General features: G+C 45.3%; 1 protein-coding gene across 2 annotated transcripts in view; it reads right to left on the reverse strand.

Moving 5' to 3' along the window:
• ATP9A (ATPase phospholipid transporting 9A) overlaps positions 1–19,243 on the reverse strand; it is a 115,273-nt gene that overhangs the window by 35,286 nt on the left and 60,744 nt on the right. For both annotated transcript variants that reach the window (XM_087819167.1, XM_087819168.1), the window contains exons 10-14: positions 18,180–18,256; positions 16,771–16,931; positions 13,923–14,065; positions 12,856–12,968; positions 6,684–6,896 (exon numbers count right to left, since the gene is read on the reverse strand). In XM_087819167.1, coding sequence (XP_087675293.1) covers positions 6,684–6,896; positions 12,856–12,968; positions 13,923–14,065; positions 16,771–16,931; positions 18,180–18,256 — 707 coding nt within the window. The remainder of the gene's footprint in view (positions 1–6,683; positions 6,897–12,855; positions 12,969–13,922; positions 14,066–16,770; positions 16,932–18,179; positions 18,257–19,243) is intronic.

The raw sequence follows: 19,243 nt of genomic DNA on the forward strand, positions 1-19,243 counted from the left end.
AAAGAGGGAAGGGATAAAAAAAAAAAGTTCCACTGAGCTGGGAGAACCCAGACTCTGGACGCTGGCTCTGAACAGGGCACACAGGGGCTGGAGAAGGTGAGACTACCCGGGCCCCCGGGAACCTCACCCAGTGTGGGCCCGACTTCCCCGGGGCAGGCGCTTAACTCCCTGGAGCACTTCATCGTTTAGAAAGCACGTTGGAGCCGCTGTCCTCGGGTGAAAAAGCAGGGCTAGGAGGCCAGCCTCTGGGCACGAGCAGCCGGGCTATAATCTTGCCAACCGTGTGGGCTTGCCCAACGACGTCACTGGCAAAATGGCACAATCATAACTGGGTGGCAAGGAATGTAGAGGGGCCGGTGCTGGCAGAGCAGGGATGCAGCAGGGGCCCATCCCTTGCTGCTGCCAGGACCACAGCCGCCCTTACTCTCTCCTCTGAAGGCCTGCGAGCTCAGTGCTGTCAGGCCCCCTTCAACTTCAGGAGGGCGGGGTCAGCGAAGGTTTCCCTAAAATCACAGCTCATGAGTGAGGCCCTGGAAGGGCGCCACAGCCAGCTCTGCACTCGGAGGGTGAGGAATGGCGATGCGACGCCCTCAGCATTCACGGAATGAGTGGGAAGGAGGGTCTTGAAAGGCAGACTTTCACTGATGCCCTCGACCGACTACAAGAACACAAAGCAACCCAGCGTTTCACTAACGCTCAGCCCTCTGCTGATGTCACAACGCAACGGTGCTCCATTACCGACACGTGTTAAAAGACGGGTTACCAAAAGCAAGGTGCAAAACTGTATCTACAGCTTGTAATTGTGCTTTTGAAATTTTTAAACTATTCCTTAAAGGGTGAGGAAGATTCTGATATATACAAATAATTATCTCTGCAAGAGTGCTCAGATATCAGTAACAGTGGGTGACTCAGAGGGAGAGGTTTGGGCGAGGAGGACCTACGCAGAGACTTCGAGAACGGAGGTCTTCGGGTGGGAGAGAGACAGGCTTCCCACTCTGTGCCATGAGCAAGGGCAGCCACATAGAACATCCTGTACATGACGGAGAATTTGTAATTAGTGGCTCTGAAATTACTGAGCTAGTCAAGGCATAGCCAAGTACATGAAGAAACTTTGACTGATACTCTCACATATATGCACACCCATGTGCAAACACCCATGTGCGTCCCCACACACATACATGCTCACACGGCACACATGCACGCACACACCACATGCACATGTTGACACCCACACATGTGCACGCATGTATAGATACAAACACATGTACATGGCACACAAACACATGCACCCACACATAAGTCCTACAGGACTCTGAAAACCACATGACTTTCTAACGGATGCTCCTTCACTCACTTCGCCCTCACCCTGTTCAGTGGTTTGCACTGCAGAACGATTATGTGTCACAGAAACATAAAATTATATTTCTACGTATATGCATAAGTTTAGGAAAACTGGGAAAATCTACACCAAAACATAAATAGCAATTATTATCGTTGGGTGGTAAGAATTACAGGTTATGTTTATCAGCTTCTTTTTGAATCTACAATGTCTACTTTTTCTAGAGAGAACATTAGTATTTGTGATTTTAAAAGTTTAAGAAATTTTTGTAATATGACAGGATTCAGAGAAAAGACAATAAATGAATCAAAGGGTTGCTTCTACCTCCTTCTAAGAGAGCACCTCCTTGAGCGCTCACACCAAGAAACACATATATTAAACACTGCGTCACCGCCACAATCTCCCCTGTACCCACTGTCCGCCCCCCTCCAGGGCTCCCCAATGTCCTGGAAATGACGAATGTCATCAGGGCTGAAACCTGCCTGTTCGAGCACCTCAGGAGTGCTTCTCTCAGCCAGATTAGGTCTTTCCTTTCCCCTGGGAGCTACTGTACGGGGCGCCCCTTGGGCTGTAACCAATAGCTGAATAAAGACCCTTCAGGCGTCCAAAACAGAACGTGCACAGGAAACAAATTTAGGAAATCCTGCTTTCTGTTACAGGAAACGAACGCTACCCCAACTGGTAGAAATTACCCCGGCAGCTCCGAAGTACAACGCATCCTGGCTCCTATATGTATTTCATAAGCTGGCCTTGCCTGGACCAGCAACGTTTCATTGATATAGAATTTCAAAGGGAGGATTCCAGACGCAGCCACGTCCACGTGGACTCCCACAGGGATTTAGAAACAGCAGAGCCTTCTGCAAGATTTCACTGTAAGGGGACTTCGCCTGCTGTCACGTGAGTGTCTATATACACACACATTTTATACAGCTTTTGACATGGTCGAGAAAGCTGGTCAGTAAAATATTAGCAGTGGTTGTACCTTTTGTTAGTAGGATTATGGTTTACTTTATTTTCTTATCTATATTTTCACACATTCCACCATAAACACAAGATAACTGTGCAACACGAAATAACAACGTGGGGGGGGGGGGGGGGAGGAAGGTACCAGTAAGGTAATACCTCTGTGATGGCACCAAAAGGCCAAAAGAAAATACCTCTTTTTTTCCCATTATTCAGGATCTTAGAAAAGCAAGAGAAATCTGAACCCCAGGACAAATTCATGGACAGAAGAAAAACGAGCTAAGCAGCGGAAAGCATTCCATGGAAGGTTTATCCTCATGGAAAAATCCTTGCACAGGCCTAAAACAAATACCTCAAAGTTTGGTGGGAGCCAAGGGGTGTGGGACAGGCACTAAAGACCCCCACGTAGGCATCTCAATCACCAGTCGGTGTATTAGGGGCTCGGAGGCACAGTGAGGGCTGATCAGATCCCCAACATCTGGAACTTGTTCAGATTCCACCAAACACCCATAAGCTGCTGGTTCCCAGTCCGTAACTACCAGAATCGGGTCCTTTCTCATGTCTACCGCTCAGTGGCATCGCCCTCCCACTCCACAATGGAAAACAGAGATCAAACTGACAAAGCCTGGTGAAGAAATGACGACAAACCCGCAGCACTGGTTCCTAGGGCCCAAGTCCAAGCAGATCAGTAGCCCCGGCCATCCCTACTCGCCCCCCTCCGCCCCTCTTGCTCTGCAGACAATTCTCGCAGAATTCGGCCAAGGGGGAGCACACCTTTCACCCTTAAAAAGCCTGGTTCAGATGTCAGTGGTCACAGCTGAAGCCGGCGTCAGAGCCTTAGCTGCTCCACAAACGCCAAGCGGGCTGGAAGGAGGGGTCTCCTGGGGGACACATTCCATTGCCCCCCAAAAGGAGAAAGAAGTGACAAGAGGGAAAGATACATCCAAGAGTCCTTTCATTTCTGAGCTCTGGAAAAGATTCTCTCTGTGCTATTCCCCCAACTACCATGAACCAGTGGCCCACTGACATTCTCAAATTAGTCCAGACCTTTATAACACTTAGTTTACTAGGAAAGCCCCCTCCCTAAAATGAACAAAATAATCATTGGGAGTCCTTGTAACACCGGTGGAAGAGTAAAATGGTTTACTTTTATTTTCCTGGGAAGCACTCTGGTAATTTATATCACATGCCTTAAAAATACTCATTCCACTTGACCCATGGGATTTACTGACTGCCTACCAAGGGCCCCGCCATACCCTCTCGTGGGTCCCATGTCACAGGGTGGGCCCAGGTGTGGAGCTGGGACCCAAGATGCAGGCGCTCAACTGTCTCCTACCAACTCCGTGGGGCTTGGGCTGCAGTCCTGTCCAACGCTGGCATCACCTAGCCCATCGTAGGCACTCAAATATGCCTGCTGAACTCATGAGCCCAACCACACCATTTCTAGATACATTAGCTGTAAGGATGCTCGCCGAAATGTTTACAAATATCATTGCTAAGAATTAGAAAGAACCTAAGTTCCAGTCATATGAGAACAGTTAAAGATATTAGGATACATACATATGCAGTAATTCTGAAAAACTGGTTTTTTGATTAATATTCAAGAGAGCTGAGAAACAGGCATGATAAAATATTAAGTGAAACAGAAGACTACAAAACCATACCTATATGAAAATTCCCATTTTTTAAGGAAAAAAAACAACAAAACATAAGGTACTGGAAGGCTATCAAAAATGTTCTTAATGGCTTCTGAAAAAAATGGTTTAGTTAAAGGACTAAATTTGGGCTCTGAAAACTCCCTAGGTCCGAACCCTGGCCCTGCCACTTAGGGGCCTGGGGTCATAAGATGAAAGAGCAAAGGAAAATGGTAACTTTACCACAAAGAAACCTTGGAGGCATCACCTTGGCCAAGTGACCAAAGTTAACATCTCCAAGAGTGGGACACGCCACTATCACGGGTCTCCCAAAAACACACAGAGAGGACTATACCGAAAATGCATAGCCCGAGTCTGCACCACAGGAAAATGTCAGGCAGACCCAAACTGAGCGACGTTCTACAAAGAAATTGGCCTGTATTCTGTGGAAGTGTCAAGGGCGTGAAAGTCAAGGGAAGCGGGGGCACTGTCCCTGGACTGACAAGGGCTTAAGGGCGTGACAACTGAACACAGTGTGGGCTCCCCGACTGGCTCCTAACCTGGGGAAAATTCTTTTTTGGGGTAAAAATGTAAGTTAGCAGCACCATAGATGAAAATCTGAGTAAGATCTGCGGGTTAGATAATAGAACTGCATAGATGTTCATTCCCTCATCCATGTCCTCAGTTTTTAAAAAAGAAAAAAGGAAATTTTTAAAAGAGGATCATGTCTGCAGCTTACTCTTCAAAGATGAAAGAGAGAATGAAAAACAAAAAGTGGGAAAATATTAACATCTGAGGAATGTGAGTAAAGTCTGGGTAAAGAGGAATTCTTCGTACAACTTTTCTGTAAGTCTGAAATTATTTTGAAATAAGAAAGTTTTTTAAAAATTTTAAGGGACTTTAGGCTGAATCTCTCTATCTTGGAATTTTCTTTTCTGAAAATGGCAACAATAGCAATGTGTCTCAGGTGCTGGGAAGATTAAATGAGATATTACATAGAACATGCTTCAGATGGAACCTGATTCGAGCCAAATGCTCCAGGAAAGTTGCCTGCTGTTCTTTACAGATAAGATTGCAATTGACCCATTTTCTTTATTGTCTTCTGAAATTCCCAAATGTTCTACACTAAAAAAAAAAAAATTGCTTCCATAATCGGGACAAAAGTTTTCTTGAAGAAGTAAGAAAATCTGGGAGGAGAAAAGACCAAAATGTTAACAGATTGGGGAAACACAGACCTGTGTCTGAATTACACTCAGTTGGGGGGGGACAAAGGCTATGATACTACTGTTTATATGCTGGGCGAGTTCTCTGCCTAAACATACGCAGAGGACCTTCCTATCATACAAAACCCTAAGAGAGAAAGCAATTGGATACTATTATAGAAAACATTAAAGGGGTAATGCTCTTGAACATGGAATCGCAGGAATCCCTTTTGGTTTTAGCAAGAGAATATGCTTAGATATACTCGAGTAGCAACTTAAAAATGTGTGGCTTATTGGACTTCATCAAAATCAGAAACTTTTGTGTTTCAAAGGACACCATCAAGAAAAAGAGAGCCTTCAGAATGGGAGAAAATATTTGCAAATCATATATCTGATTAGACCTATATAGGACGTATAAGGAATTCTTACAATTCAATAACAAAAAGATGCATAACACAATTAATACTGGGCAAAGGATATGGATGGACATTTCTCCAAAGAAGATACACAAAAAAGCACATGGCAGGCTGCCCAAGATTATAAGCCATCAGGGAAACGCAACTCAAAACCACAATGAGATTCCCCTTCACACCCATGGGATGGCTAGACTTAAAAGGCCTGACAATAACAAGTGTTGGCTAAGACGTGGAGAAACTAGAACCCTCATACCCTGCTGGTGGGAATGTAAAATGGTGCAGCCACTTTGGAAAACAGTCTGACGGTTCCTCAAATGGTTAAACATAGTCACCATGTGCCCCAGCAATTCTATTCCTAGGTACACAGCAAGAGAGATGAAACACAGGTGCACTCAGAAACTTGTACACAAATGTTCACAGCATTATCCATAACAGCAAACAAACAAAATACAGCCCAAATGTCCATCAACCAGTGAATGGGTAAACAAAATGTAGTGTTATCCATACAACAGAGTATTCATCCAAAGAAAGCCATGACGTTCTGACACACGCTACAAAGCGAATGAATCTTAAAAACGCGCTAAGTGAGAGGAGCCAGACACAAAAGGTCCCATAATGTGTTTCCATTTGTATGAAATGTCCAGAAAAGGCAATTCTGCAGACAGGAAGCAGGCTAATGGTTGCCAGAGGCTGGAGGCAGGGGGAGCCTAGGGGAAATGGGCATGGAGTACTTCCTTTTGGGGTAATGAAAATGTTGTATAACTCTGTGAATATACTGAAAATCCTCTGACCTTTACATGTTAAATACATAACTTATGGTATGTGAGCTTCATCTTAATAAAGCTGGGTGTGTTTTTTAAGGGGTGTGTTTTTTAAGGGGTGTGGTTTCAATGAGACCTTGTGTCCCTATGGGCTGGCCACCTGAATCACAAGCAAGACCTCGTGCTCTTTCCTAAGTCAGGACAGATCGCAAGTCGCCTACTCCTTCTAGGCAAGATCAATTCCTGCATGCATTTGAAAAGGTATCTGCCTACAGCCCTGCACCTTCCTGGCTTCCATCTGCCCTAGCAAGTGGGTCCCTCGGGAGCCACACCCGGAGCCTGTGGAAGACCGGCAGGGAGGGGTTTACCTCGTCGGGGCTGGACGCCTGGTACACACGGCACGAGTCTTCATACTGCTTCTCGGCCTCGGCCTGGTCAGTCACGCCGTTGGACTCGTACACGGGAGTCACATTGTGGCAGAGAGCGATGGCCTTCACGGCTTCGTGCACGCGGCTGCTCATGGTCCGCCGGACTTTGGTGGTGATCGTGGGGCCCTTCTGAGCAGGCGGGTCCTGGGACTGCTACAAGGGGGGGAAATGAACAAAGAAGATGACTAGGGGCACAGAAGGGTCTCGAAAGTGTGGAAGAACAGCCACGCGGAGCTTTGCTTTCCCTACTACGGGTCTAACGTCGTAACTCTAAGGGATATCTATGGTGACACTGCAATAAATGGCATGTGATTTTCGGGGATCCAATCATTTATGCTTGGCAAAAAAAAAAACAACCATGCAAAATAAATAGAAAAAAATATTACAAGTTAGTGAATGTGGGTGATTCTACCTGCTAACAGGTGAATCTGTGTTTCTTTGGGTGGTGTCAGGGGGCCTCCAACAGAGTGAGGGTCCCACTATGTTGCAAGTGATGCTGGTACTTTAGACCAGGGTTTCTCAACCTTGGCACTGCTGACATTTGGGGCAAACATTCTCCATGGTGGGGACAATCTTGTGCCTTGTAGGGCGTTTAGCCACCTCTCCGGCCTTACCTCCTAGATTCCAGAAGCACCTCTTTCCCCTCGTGGTACTGACAGATGTTGCCAAATGTCCCAGGGACACCAAACCCAGCCCTGGTTTAGAACCACTGTTTAAAATGTACACTCTTTGGTTTCAAAAAATGAGATGACAACTCTGGTGCTCTGTGACCATCAGTAACAAGCACCTTGAGGCAGGGCCAGGGACAGTAACAGAAGGAATGAAACTTGCCTAGATGAACATACCGCAAAAATGGTACCTAACACTGCACTTAAGGTAGCTTTTTCAAGGATAATTTTTTAAAACATGTTTTAAAAAGTAATTTCATTCATGCTCAATTTTTGCTTTCTAAGCTGACTTCAGACAGTGGCCGTGTCTAAGCAGCTGGTCCATTGCTGACACAGCCTCACCACCCCTCGTTCATACCTTTCAACATGCGGCTGAGCCTCCTGAGTGGGCTAAGTCTTAGGGAAAATGGTTTCAAGCAACATGATCAAAAGAGCATTGAAGGTTGACAAATCTGAGCTCCACTATTGGATGGGCTGGGAAAAGCTGTGTGACCTCAGGCAAGTCACATCTGTTCTCTGGGCCTGTTTCCTGCAAATGAGAGGAGTGGGCTAGAAGGGTGGGATTCAACCCATGCTCCACACCCAAGCAGCCCATTCCTATTTGTTATACATCGGGTGCCATGAAGGCCTTCCTTTGAAAAAGGGGCTCTATTGCTTTGAAATATAATTTAAAAAATGAAGACCACCAAAAAATGATGACTTGTTAACAGTTTATGGCTCAATGTTCAATAAAACTCAGATGCCCTCCCAAGGCCCACGGGGCCCACCTGAGCAGCCCTTACCCATCTCTGCAACCTCGCTTCAGAACATCTTCCTCCTAATTCACTCTGCTCCAGACACGCTGACCTTTTCTGGTCTTTGAATACTGCTGCTTCCTGCCACAGGGCCTTTGCACTTGCTGTGCCCTCTGCCTAGAACTCCATTTCCCAGATCTCTGCAGGGTTGGCTCACTCTGCTCATCAAGTTCTAAATTCAAATGTTACTTCCTCAAAGAAGGCTTCTCTTTGCCCCCTGATTCATATTACCCCACTTGCCCTCCCCACTGGAAGTCACTTTTCCTGTGGGTTATTGTCCTCACTGTCTACACTTGGCTTGTTGACCTGATGATTCTCCTGTTAGACCATGAGAACAGAGAGCTTGTCTGCTGCATCCCTAGGATCTAAAGCAGGAGGTATTTGCTGAACAAATAAACAATTTACTATTCTTAAGGTGATGGTGGGGGTCCTGATTTCACATGAATTTTTTTCCGTCTCCAAGAAGAAATAAATATCAAATGGACCAACATCAGTTCCAGATTTTAAATCACAGTTTTGGACAAAGGACCTGCAGTAGTCTTCCTGCCTCCACAGCTGAGTCCTGGGAGCTAGAGATGTTGTGGGCATACTGGATGCTACATTCCACTAAAATCCTATTTTACCCAACAGAGGAGAAGCGATCCAATCTTTGAGAATGAATCGCATTTTATACCCATGAACACATGGTTGCCCAAAATAGAGAACAGATGGGTTTTAAAAAACAAGAAAATGACTTTCGTTTAATTTTTTAATACTATTTTTAGCAGTGGCATTAGAGTCCTCAGGTAATTAGACAATTACTAAATTATTCTTGTCATGCAGGCACACACCGCTCTGGCTTCCTGCTCTGTTAACCTCTGGTGTCAAGAGGACACGAGTTTCACTTCCAGGCCAAAGGGCACTGCATGGTAACAATAATTAGAGTAATGAATCAGAACTACGGTTTAAATGAATCACTATTTGCCAAGCGCTTTTGATTATAGAGACTTTAACTCCAGCATTAAAATGAGGACCTAAGATTTACAAAAAGGTTCTCTCTAGGAGAGACTAAGTCAAGAACGCTCTTTCCTAAGTCCTGTAACGAATGTTCTAGGCATGGACGCGTCTTCATTGTTGCCCACCTTCCTCAGCACCTGGACCAAATTATGATTTAACACGAGGGGCCATAACAAGACCTTTGACAAAGTAATTGCTTTGGCTGGAAAGTTTTAGTAACAGTAGGCTTGAAGGAAAGGCCGCGTGAAGGGACCCTTCACAAACCTTTGGATTCTATAAGCAGTCTGACTTCGTGTCTACAGAAGTCAAATACTCCCACTAACATTTCTAATGTGGGATAACACAGACAGCCCAGATTTTTGCAAGGACCTCGCTTTCAGGTCAGGGAACCGCCTGACAACAAGTCAGAAGATAAAGGTGACTGGCCCCAACCAACAGGCAACTGGTTTAACATCTTCATGTTCATTTCTCTTTTAAATTAACACGCATCCCCTTTCCTGCTAAGGTGCTTCAGGGAGGAGGGGTCGTAACCACTGACTCTGAAATTCTGTTAATTTTCAAGTAAAAGACCCATTTGCACACCAAATGGTAATCCACGTCTATGGTTAAGGCCCTGGCAATTACAGGGGCTCTGCCAGCGTTAGTATTAGGCCCCGTCTTCAAACATCCTCACATTCGCCATATGGAAGAGTTTCACGTTGTACAGTGTTTATCTGCAGCCTCCTCCCCATAGGCCCTTTAACCTACACACATTTCTTCTTATTTAAAAAATACCAGGGGAAAATCAAAACAGATGTGGCATCCACAGAGGCAGGTTACAAGTCCTTGTGCCCTGGGGGAAAACCACTGGTCCGCCTAAGGAGGAAAGAGGTCAACGCAGCTCCCCACGAGGTCAGGAGTTGAGAGAGGAACCAAGACCTCCACAGACAAAGGCCTGTGACTGGGGCCCTTGGGTGGGGTGTCTCGTGCCATCTAATGCTTCTGAGTCATTCTACAGCAGCCCAGCCAACCAATGGGACATGGAGAATCAATGAAAATAGGCCCTGCTTCTCATGAATGATCCACGGCCCGGGCATTTCCCAGGGAGAACTCGTTTGTACAACAGGAAAAATTAATAAAAAATTAAATACTGAGTCGCCGTGAATATTAATTTTCTTTCTAAATGCGATTAACACTTCACTACCACTTAATGGACCTTCATAACATTAATGGACAGTATGGATGGATTGCACTTGGAGAGGAGGAATTCCTGTTTCCATAGTTCCAATTCACTCCCCAGGTAAAGCTCAAGCTGGTAACTCATTAACCTCAAAGGGGCACCCCACGGAGACAGGCCCAGGGCTGCTACTTCCAAGTGAATCAACTGAGTTACAGGCTAAGTGGCTGAATAAGTACAACAGGCACTACTGAACTGCAGACATCTTAGAGCTGACAAAGATGACAACTTTCAACTCCTTGATATTGAACCCCAGATAACAGGCATTCCCAACTTGAGTGATTTTGATTTTCCCACCATCTGGCAATATCTGGAGATTTTTTAAAAAATATATCTTTACTGATTTCAGAGAGAGGAAAGGAGAGGGAGAGAGAGAGAGAGAGAAACATCAATGATGAGAGAGTCACTGATCGAGCCTACAACCCGGGCATGTGCCTTGACCGGAATCGAACCCCAATTGCCTGGATCCTAGGTCGACACTCAACCGCTGAGCCATGTCCAGCCGGGCTGGAGATATTTTGGGTTGTCACCACTGGGGGAGGGGAGGGGATGAATGTGTGCTACAGACCCTAGAAGGCAAGGATGCTGCTAAAATCCCAGAATGCACAGGACGGCCCTCACAACATGGACTTAGCCAGCCCAGTATGTCACTGCTGAGACTGGAAACCACGGTAATAAGCCATCGACACTACAAAGCCAGGCCAGGAAGTGGGGGAGGCCTAACTGTACAGGTTGGATCCTGTCTTTTTAAAATTTCAGTACTGTGTTCATCATGGGTTTTTGCATGAATTTTGAGTTTTTAAAATGTTGCATTCTACTATGATTTATCTTGATTACTGCAATTTTGGGAAGTCATCCCATTACATTTGGCTCTCAAGGTGCATAATTAGCTCTGTACCTGTTATAAAACCATTAAAAATGATCAGAATCATTGACAGGAGTGAAAAAAGGAACTTGGATAGTGTATTCTGACAGTGCTTCTTAACCGGAAATGCTTCTCAAAATAACCAGTAAATATTTTAAGAATTTTAAGAACTAGAGATGCTTGGGACTCCCACACCTAAAGAATGCGAGAGAGTCCAGGCATATATATATATGTACATATATACATATTTTTTAACGTTACACAAAACTCTTAAGTTCAACTCTAGTTAAAAATAATTACAAAAATACAGTGCCTTCTTGTTGTAAAGAAAAAAAGAAACACACACACACACACACACACATAGAAGCAAAGCATCCATCTCTCCAGACACACAAAGGCAGAGAAATAGTTTGGCATTTTAAACACCGAGGTGTTAACACTGGTTTTATCTGAATGAGGTTAATACAGGTGATTTCAATGTTTTTGTTTGTACTTACCTATTGTATTTATTTACTTTCCAACAACAACAAAATGCAAGGGCAAACCTCAGGTAGGTGTTCTCAAACTGTTATCCTTTGGAACCACCTGGTTCACCCATTGAAACTGGGTCTAGAGATTCTGACCATGCCATGTGATCCGACCCAGGAGTTCCAAATACCATACTGTACAAAGCACTGTTATAAATTCCTAGTAATAAACTCTAAAGGTCAGGTGAATGATATCATGGGCTCGACGGAATCTTTCTGGGGTGGTGGGTGTATTCTAAGATTGAATTGTGATGATGGTTCCATAACTCAGTAATTTACTAAAAAGTCACCGAATTGTACATTTCACATAGCTGAATTTTATGGTATGTAAATTATACCTCAATAAAACCTGCCGAGCGGGGGGGGGGGGGGGGACCACAGGAAAGCCTTCACACCTCTCATCACAAAAGTATTCATATGTTTAATGCAGGACTTTTAGATGTCAGAGAAGGAAGCACACACGCCTTGGGGGAGGGAGAGGGGGAGCACTGTAATTTTGAGCTCACACCAACCTAGAGATGACCCAACCCTGTAACTCGTAGCTATTTTAAACCCAAGGCCAGGATATGGGCAAATCAATTTATGAGCTTACACTGGGGAAAAGTTAGGAGTTAAAGTTCAAGGTCATAAATGTCTTTTTCTGACTTTTAACACTTTATAGAGAATGTTATCTGCGCTAAACCAAAAATGGACCATAAAAGCTGAGCTACACAAATATCCTGAGAAGGAATGGCTTCTGCAAATACCATGAGCTCTTAAAAATACCACCAAAATGGGCAAGGGTGTGCCTCCCACCGGGGGGAACACACCTCGACCGCGAGACTGTCTGATAGTCATTGGCAGGCCCTCGCGGCTGAGGGCCCAGGGGTGTCCCGCCGGCGCCAATAAGCAAGACATTCCACACAGTGAACCCTCAGGATGGAAGTCTCAGTCCCCCAGAGGGAGTTGGACAGTAGAGGTGAATCATTCAGCGTTATGAACTATATCTCAATGGATGAATTCACAAGCATAAAGAACTGTTTGGGTATCGAAAGAGAAAGCGTTACCTGGGTGTAAATGCTGAAGATGTGGCTCTGGACTTCATCCATGGAGTCCAGGCCGTAGGCTACGGTGCCCAGATGGAGCCGCTTGAAAACCATCTCATTCTGGGTCAGGGTTCCTGAAACACAGACAAATGAGTCACTGTACCGACACCCTGGAGCTTTCGTTAGCATCAGCAGGAATGACAGCTAATTATTTCTTGAGAGTTTACTACAGTACACACTGGTTTTAGCACTGCCCCTCCTTTTGCTGTGCTGTTTTCTGGGCCTGGAATCCAATTCCTTTTCTTTTAAAAATGGTACCCTAGGTTTCCAGGGGCAAATGACCACCCTCATTTCCTGGGGTGGTCCAGAGGGAGTGTCCATCAGGGTGCCTGACTCATTCCATCGGCTAAGAGGGTGGCACACGACATACACGAGTTCAATCAGATTCTATCTTGGAAGGAACCTGAACCTCAAGCAGACAGAGACATGGACTGAAGATGAGTCCCGTCGAGTCACCCCAGTGACAGAACCCTGCAGAGACCATCCAGGGGTCCTGACGCTGACATATCCAGCACTTTCCTGGTTCCTCTCTTTCCTAAAACCCAGTTTTTCTCTCATTTGCTGAGCCGCTCCGGATCTCTGCATCGATTCCCCTTTATCCTGTGGACACTAACTGGTAGAGATGAAGCGGAAATGCACATCTCCCCACTCCCCGGTCCTTGCTCTCGACCACTATGATATTAAACTGCGGAGCAGTAATCTGGGGTGTGGTTATGAGGTCAGGACGCGAAGCCAGACTGCATGGGTTCGAAGCCTGCTTCTGCCACTATGTGCTTCCGACAAGCCAGTTAACGTGGGTTTCATTTCACCTGTGAGAATACAAAGTTAGGATGACAAATAACTAAGTAACTACGTACAAATACCCCAGCTCAGTGCTCTGTTGCTATTAATCATATCATCATTGCCAAATAATCAATCTCCATCAAAAGCTAAAGGAAATAAAAGAGCAGCGCAAATATCTCTATTAGCTCCAGAAGGAGGACCCCGCACCTTCTCTCACTTGACTCGAGGGGTGACAGGAAGCTCACCTGTCTTGTCTGTGAGTAGGTACGAGATCCTCCCCAGCTGCTCGGGAATCGTGCTGGAGCGAACCACAGTCCCCGGGATTTTCGAATCCCTTCGAATCACCCAGCTGTACACGATCTTGCCCATGTCCAGGTTCACACGCAAACTGGCAGGAAACCAGAGCAAACAGGTTAACAGAATATACACAAGGCTCCCTGTGTCTCTCTTGTAAACAGCAAGGACTCTAAAGACACATCATTTGTGCCACAGCATCTGGAGCCTCCCTACAGAAGCCACTGCTGGGCTGAACCCCCAGATGCAACACGGCTCATCCCCGCTATCAACCAGCACGAAAGCTCATCATAACCAAGGTCGCTTCACATACCGAAAGGGCAGCTGTTTCAGTCTGACTTTTTTTTAATTACTGGTCTTCTGAGCTAATCTATTTTTTGATACTATACTCATTTTTTTAATTGTGGTAAAATATACACAACATAAGTTTACCACTTAAACCATTTTAAGGGGACAGTTTGGTGGCATTGAGCACTTCACACTGTTGTGCAGGTGCCACCACCATCCACATCCACAACTTTCCCATCTCCCCAAACTGAAATTTCATACCCATTAAACAAGAATTCCCCCTGGAAACCACGATTCTACTTTCTGTTTCTAGGAACTTAACTATTTCTAGGTACCTCACGTAAGTGGAATCATACAGTATTTTTCCTTTGGTGACCTGGTTACTTCGCTCAGCCTGTCTTCAGGGTTCATCTATGTTGCAGCCTGTATCAGAATTTCCTTCCTTTTTAAGGCGGAATAATATTCCATTATACGTATTCTACTCAATTTTAAGTATTCTTTTATAGCAAAAAAATAAAAAGAAATCTTCAAATTCATTCATAATCCTTTAAACTAGTCAAACTGCTTACTGTTTTACTGGCTAGCCCTGGGCCATGTGAAGATTCAATTCACTCACTTTCTTTTTTTTTTCTTCTTTTTTTAATATATCTTTATTGATTTCAGAGAGAAAGGAGAGGGAGGGAGAGAGATAGAAACATCAATGATGAGAGAGTCATTGATCTAGCCCACAACCCGGGCATGTGCCCTGACCGGGAATCGAACCCTGATCGCCTGAATCCTAGGTTGATGCTCAACCGCTGAGCCACGCCCGGCCGGACTCAATTCACTCACTTTCAATCACGTTGTAGACAGAATTTTAAAGACTACAATTTTACTTAACATTACATCACAAACATTTTTTTTTAAATATATCTTTATTGATTTTAGAGAGAAGAAAAGTGAGGGAAGGAGAGGGAGAGAGAGAAACACCAATGATGAGAGAGTCACTGATCGGCTGCTTCCTGCACGCCCCCTGCTGGGGATCGAGCCTGCAACCCGGGCGTGTGCCCTGACCGGGAATGGAACAGCAATCTCCTGGATCCCAGGTCGATGCTCAACTGCTGAGCCACGCCCAGCCAGGCACCACAAACACTTTTTTGCTAGAAATAAGGTAGGCTTATTTATTCTTTGAAACCATATCCAGAGCACGTTGGCTAGGGGTTCAATTCCCCTGTACTGGTCATGCAGCTGTACCAAAACCACCATCTCTACCCTCAGAAAAAGACAAATTCTAGCTGGAATGACATAAATATACAAAAGAAAATGTAATATATCAAGTGTAAAACAGAGATGATAAGCACTAAAAGTTTCAGGGGAAAAGATATGGCTTATTTTAATAATTATTTACTGATTGCCCTGGCCGGGTAGCTCAGTTGGTTAGTTGTCCAGATATGCCAAGGTTGCAGGTTCAATCCCCAGTCAGGGCACATACAAGTACCAACCAGTGAATGCAAATAAGTGGAGCAACAAATCAGTTTTTTTCTCTCTCTCTTCCTTTCTCTCTCTCTAAAATCAATCAATCAATAAATTATTATTATTATTATTTACTGATCATTTACTATGGCAAAAAGTTGAAACAATTACCCAATAATATGGGACAAAATAAACTGTTAAACCTAGAATATATGTTAGGGCCGTTCTAAAAAATGATGGGGTACAAGTATATTTGATGTGGAAAGTTATTTGTGACACACTGCTGTTAAAAAGGGGGGGCAGGCCTAGAGGGTGCCACTCAGTCCTTGAGCATAGATCCAGGAACCAAGAGGTCACAGTTCAATCCCCTAGTAGGGAACTTGCAGGAAGCAGCCTATCGATATTTTTCTCTCATCCATGTTTTTCTCTATCCCTCTCCCTTCCTCTCTCTAAAATTCAATAAAAACATAATTTAAAAAGGGGGAAAGATTTTATGTAGAGCAGAATCTCTTTTCTAAAATAGAAAGCAGTCTAGAAAAAGATGCATCCCAAAATATTAACAGCAATTATCACTTAGTTGGGAGCTTAGAAGTGATTTTTATTTTAATCTTTTGCTACTGTGAATCTTTGTTTTTTTCCTACTATGATAATCTAAAACCATTTATTCAGCCTCCTAATAAAGCAAGCAAACAACTGGCATGTGCCATCCAGCTTCCACTGTTAATCAATTGCAATATTATCTCCTGTTGAGCCCAGACTCAGGCTCAGAATCCCTCTCAACACAGCACTCCCACAGCCACTACCAACCTCCTGGAGCTGGCATATGAGGTGCACTCCAATGGGCATCCCTATCGTAGACTGGGCAAGGCAAGATCTTTTGAACAGAGTCATTCGAGAAAGACTGGATCAACTAGGCATGTGCCCTTCCAATGCTGCAGCCACAAAGCGTAGCCCACACGCCTGACCCTGGCTGTTCTTGGTCATCACTTGGCAGAAGGTCCAGCCAGTAAAGAGAATAAACTGTCACGGCACCCAAACACAAGCTGGTTCTCTGCTTACCTGATGGGAATGATGTTGGAAAACAAGAGGAGGAAGCGGATGATCTGTAGGTACCAACGACCAGCAAAGTGCTGAAGGGCCACCATGACCAACGACACCACCACCAGAGCGCCAAAGAGGATCTTCGTGAGGCAGTTCACTTCCAGGTCAAACAGGCCAATCTGGGGGACAAGACACATAGGGGAGCTTGAGATTAGCTGGTGCAAACCCACAACCCACGTGGAGGACGGTCCTTCATCCAGGAACACCTCCACCCAGGTGAGACAGTGGGACCCTCCATCCCCATAGCTTTGGTTGAGAACACTGGGCACCATGGGCTGGAATCCATAGACATCTAAGGGACCTCAAAGAATTCTGCTTTCAGGTTTTTTAATGACTTAAGAAAACTCAGAAACACATATGCAGGTTACTATGCGCTCAGTGGGGCTATGTGCTGCATTGTCTCTGCCACCCTACCCAGTGACCTGCAGAATAACTCAGTCCTACACTTCTAGCATCGCCCATGCACTAAGTCAGATGTGCCTGAAAGTTTGGGGCACACACCTCTGGTGGCACCTGATTTTCAGGTGCTGCATTGATTAACATTATTATTTTAATAACTGCATAATTATTTCAGTGTGTATTTTTTTTCAATGTAACTAGCACAGCAAACCCGTAACTTCACAGAAATATAGCCTAATATAAGGCAAAAACATCAAATAAATGGCATTTATAGTTGTGATGGTGGGGTGAAAATGACTGGAGTTTGGGAAACATAGCATTGTTCATGGACTTGACAAAGGAAATTATTCTGCAATATTCTGACTTAGAAATTAAAGGAGGGGTGGGGCTTGGGAGAAGGGTCATGCTGTGAAATGAGCAATAACAGAGCCACTAGGCAGACAGTAGGTGTGAACCCGGGCCTGCCCCTTGCTCAATGCACACTCAGGCAGGCAGAGCATGGCAGGTTCAAGGCCACGTCCCCCTGATGAGGTGAGGCCCAGGAAACAATGTGCTCACCGGCCGGCGTAAGGATGAGACAAGATGCAAGTGGACACAGAATAACAATGGTTTGCTTTAACTTAAAAGCTTTCAAAACGTGATGTATTCAAGAATGGGAGTACAATGTTCTGGTCAAAAAAAATTTTTTAATTTTAAAAAGTAGAATTTTTTAATTTTATGTATTTGTGTGTGTATATATATATATACACATATATATATATGTGAATACCTACTTATGTATTATATGTGTTACACATGGATGTATATCTATACATGTATATATGAAAAGACAGTAGGTTTTTGTATAATGAAATAATACTGGTAGGTGTTCCAGTTTTTAAATCTAGCTCCTCACCCCCGCCGCCAATCATCCAAGCACATCAGGTGGATGGTGTGACAAGGAGACGGTCCCGAGACCGCGTACCCACCTTACTCCGAGGGTTTGAGGTGTTCATGACACTCCGGAGTTCTCTGCCGGTGTAAAGAACAACGCCCACAACAGTTCCTAAAATGAGACAAACACCATGCAAAGAAATGTCAGTGTGGACAGGGAGACGTACAACGGAAGGGCCTGAGCCACTCGCGAGGGAGGACAGACACCTCCTAAATCCCACACCCACACCGGAGAACGTCCTCGAGCTCACGTCGGGGCCGGCCCCCGACTGATGGCCACACCGGCCAGTACGGAAGCTGCTGGCTACGTGCAGCAATTTACATTTAAATTCAATTGCAGTGAAGTCGGATACAGTTCCCACTTCCACTGGCCACGTTTCAAGTGTCCAAGAGCCACGGGGGCTAGTTAATGCCCAGAACACTCCTACCTTCATACACGCTTATCAAAACTTAGGGACACACCCATCTTCTTCGGGCACGTTCTTGCCGCTGAGTGGATTCTGTTCAGATTCTGTGCCTCACTGGCATGTGTGTGGGGACCCTGTGCAGGTGGCAATCCTTTCCTGCAGACTCCCACCCCACTCCTGGCACAACAATGAAAGTCATCAATCCTTCTGAAACGCTTTAGAGGAGAAGTATAAGTAGCCAGCCAACACTAGAAGGGATCCTCGACCTAGTGATCAAAGAAACGCAAAGCCAGCCACTCCTATCTCCATCACAGTGACAAAAACCCCAAAGACTGGTGTCCAGTGCCAGCCAGGAGGTGGCAAAAAGGACCCTGTCACACATGCTGTTGGCTGGAGCATAAACTGGGACAACCTATTGGGGGGGGGGGACCGGCAACGTCTATCAAAAATTGACCTGTTCCCCTTTTCAGTGTGCGCCAAGAAAATGCCCAACGCAGTGAGGAAGACAGACAGTCAAGGAGGGAAGCAAGAAAGGCGGCAGCCAGGAGCGCCGGTGCTGTGACGGAAACAAGCCGGGGAAGGGGCAGGACAGGAGGCCCAGCGGGAGGCGGCGGAGGAGGGGGCTGCAGCCGGTGCTGGGTGTCAGAGAAGCTGTCTCTGCTTGAGAGCATCTGAGCTGAAACTTGAACATG

This window comes from Miniopterus natalensis, chromosome 7 (assembly GCF_054644295.1).
Source record: "Miniopterus natalensis isolate mMinNat1 chromosome 7, mMinNat1.hap1, whole genome shotgun sequence".
Classification (NCBI taxonomy): Eukaryota; Metazoa; Chordata; class Mammalia; order Chiroptera; family Miniopteridae; genus Miniopterus; species Miniopterus natalensis.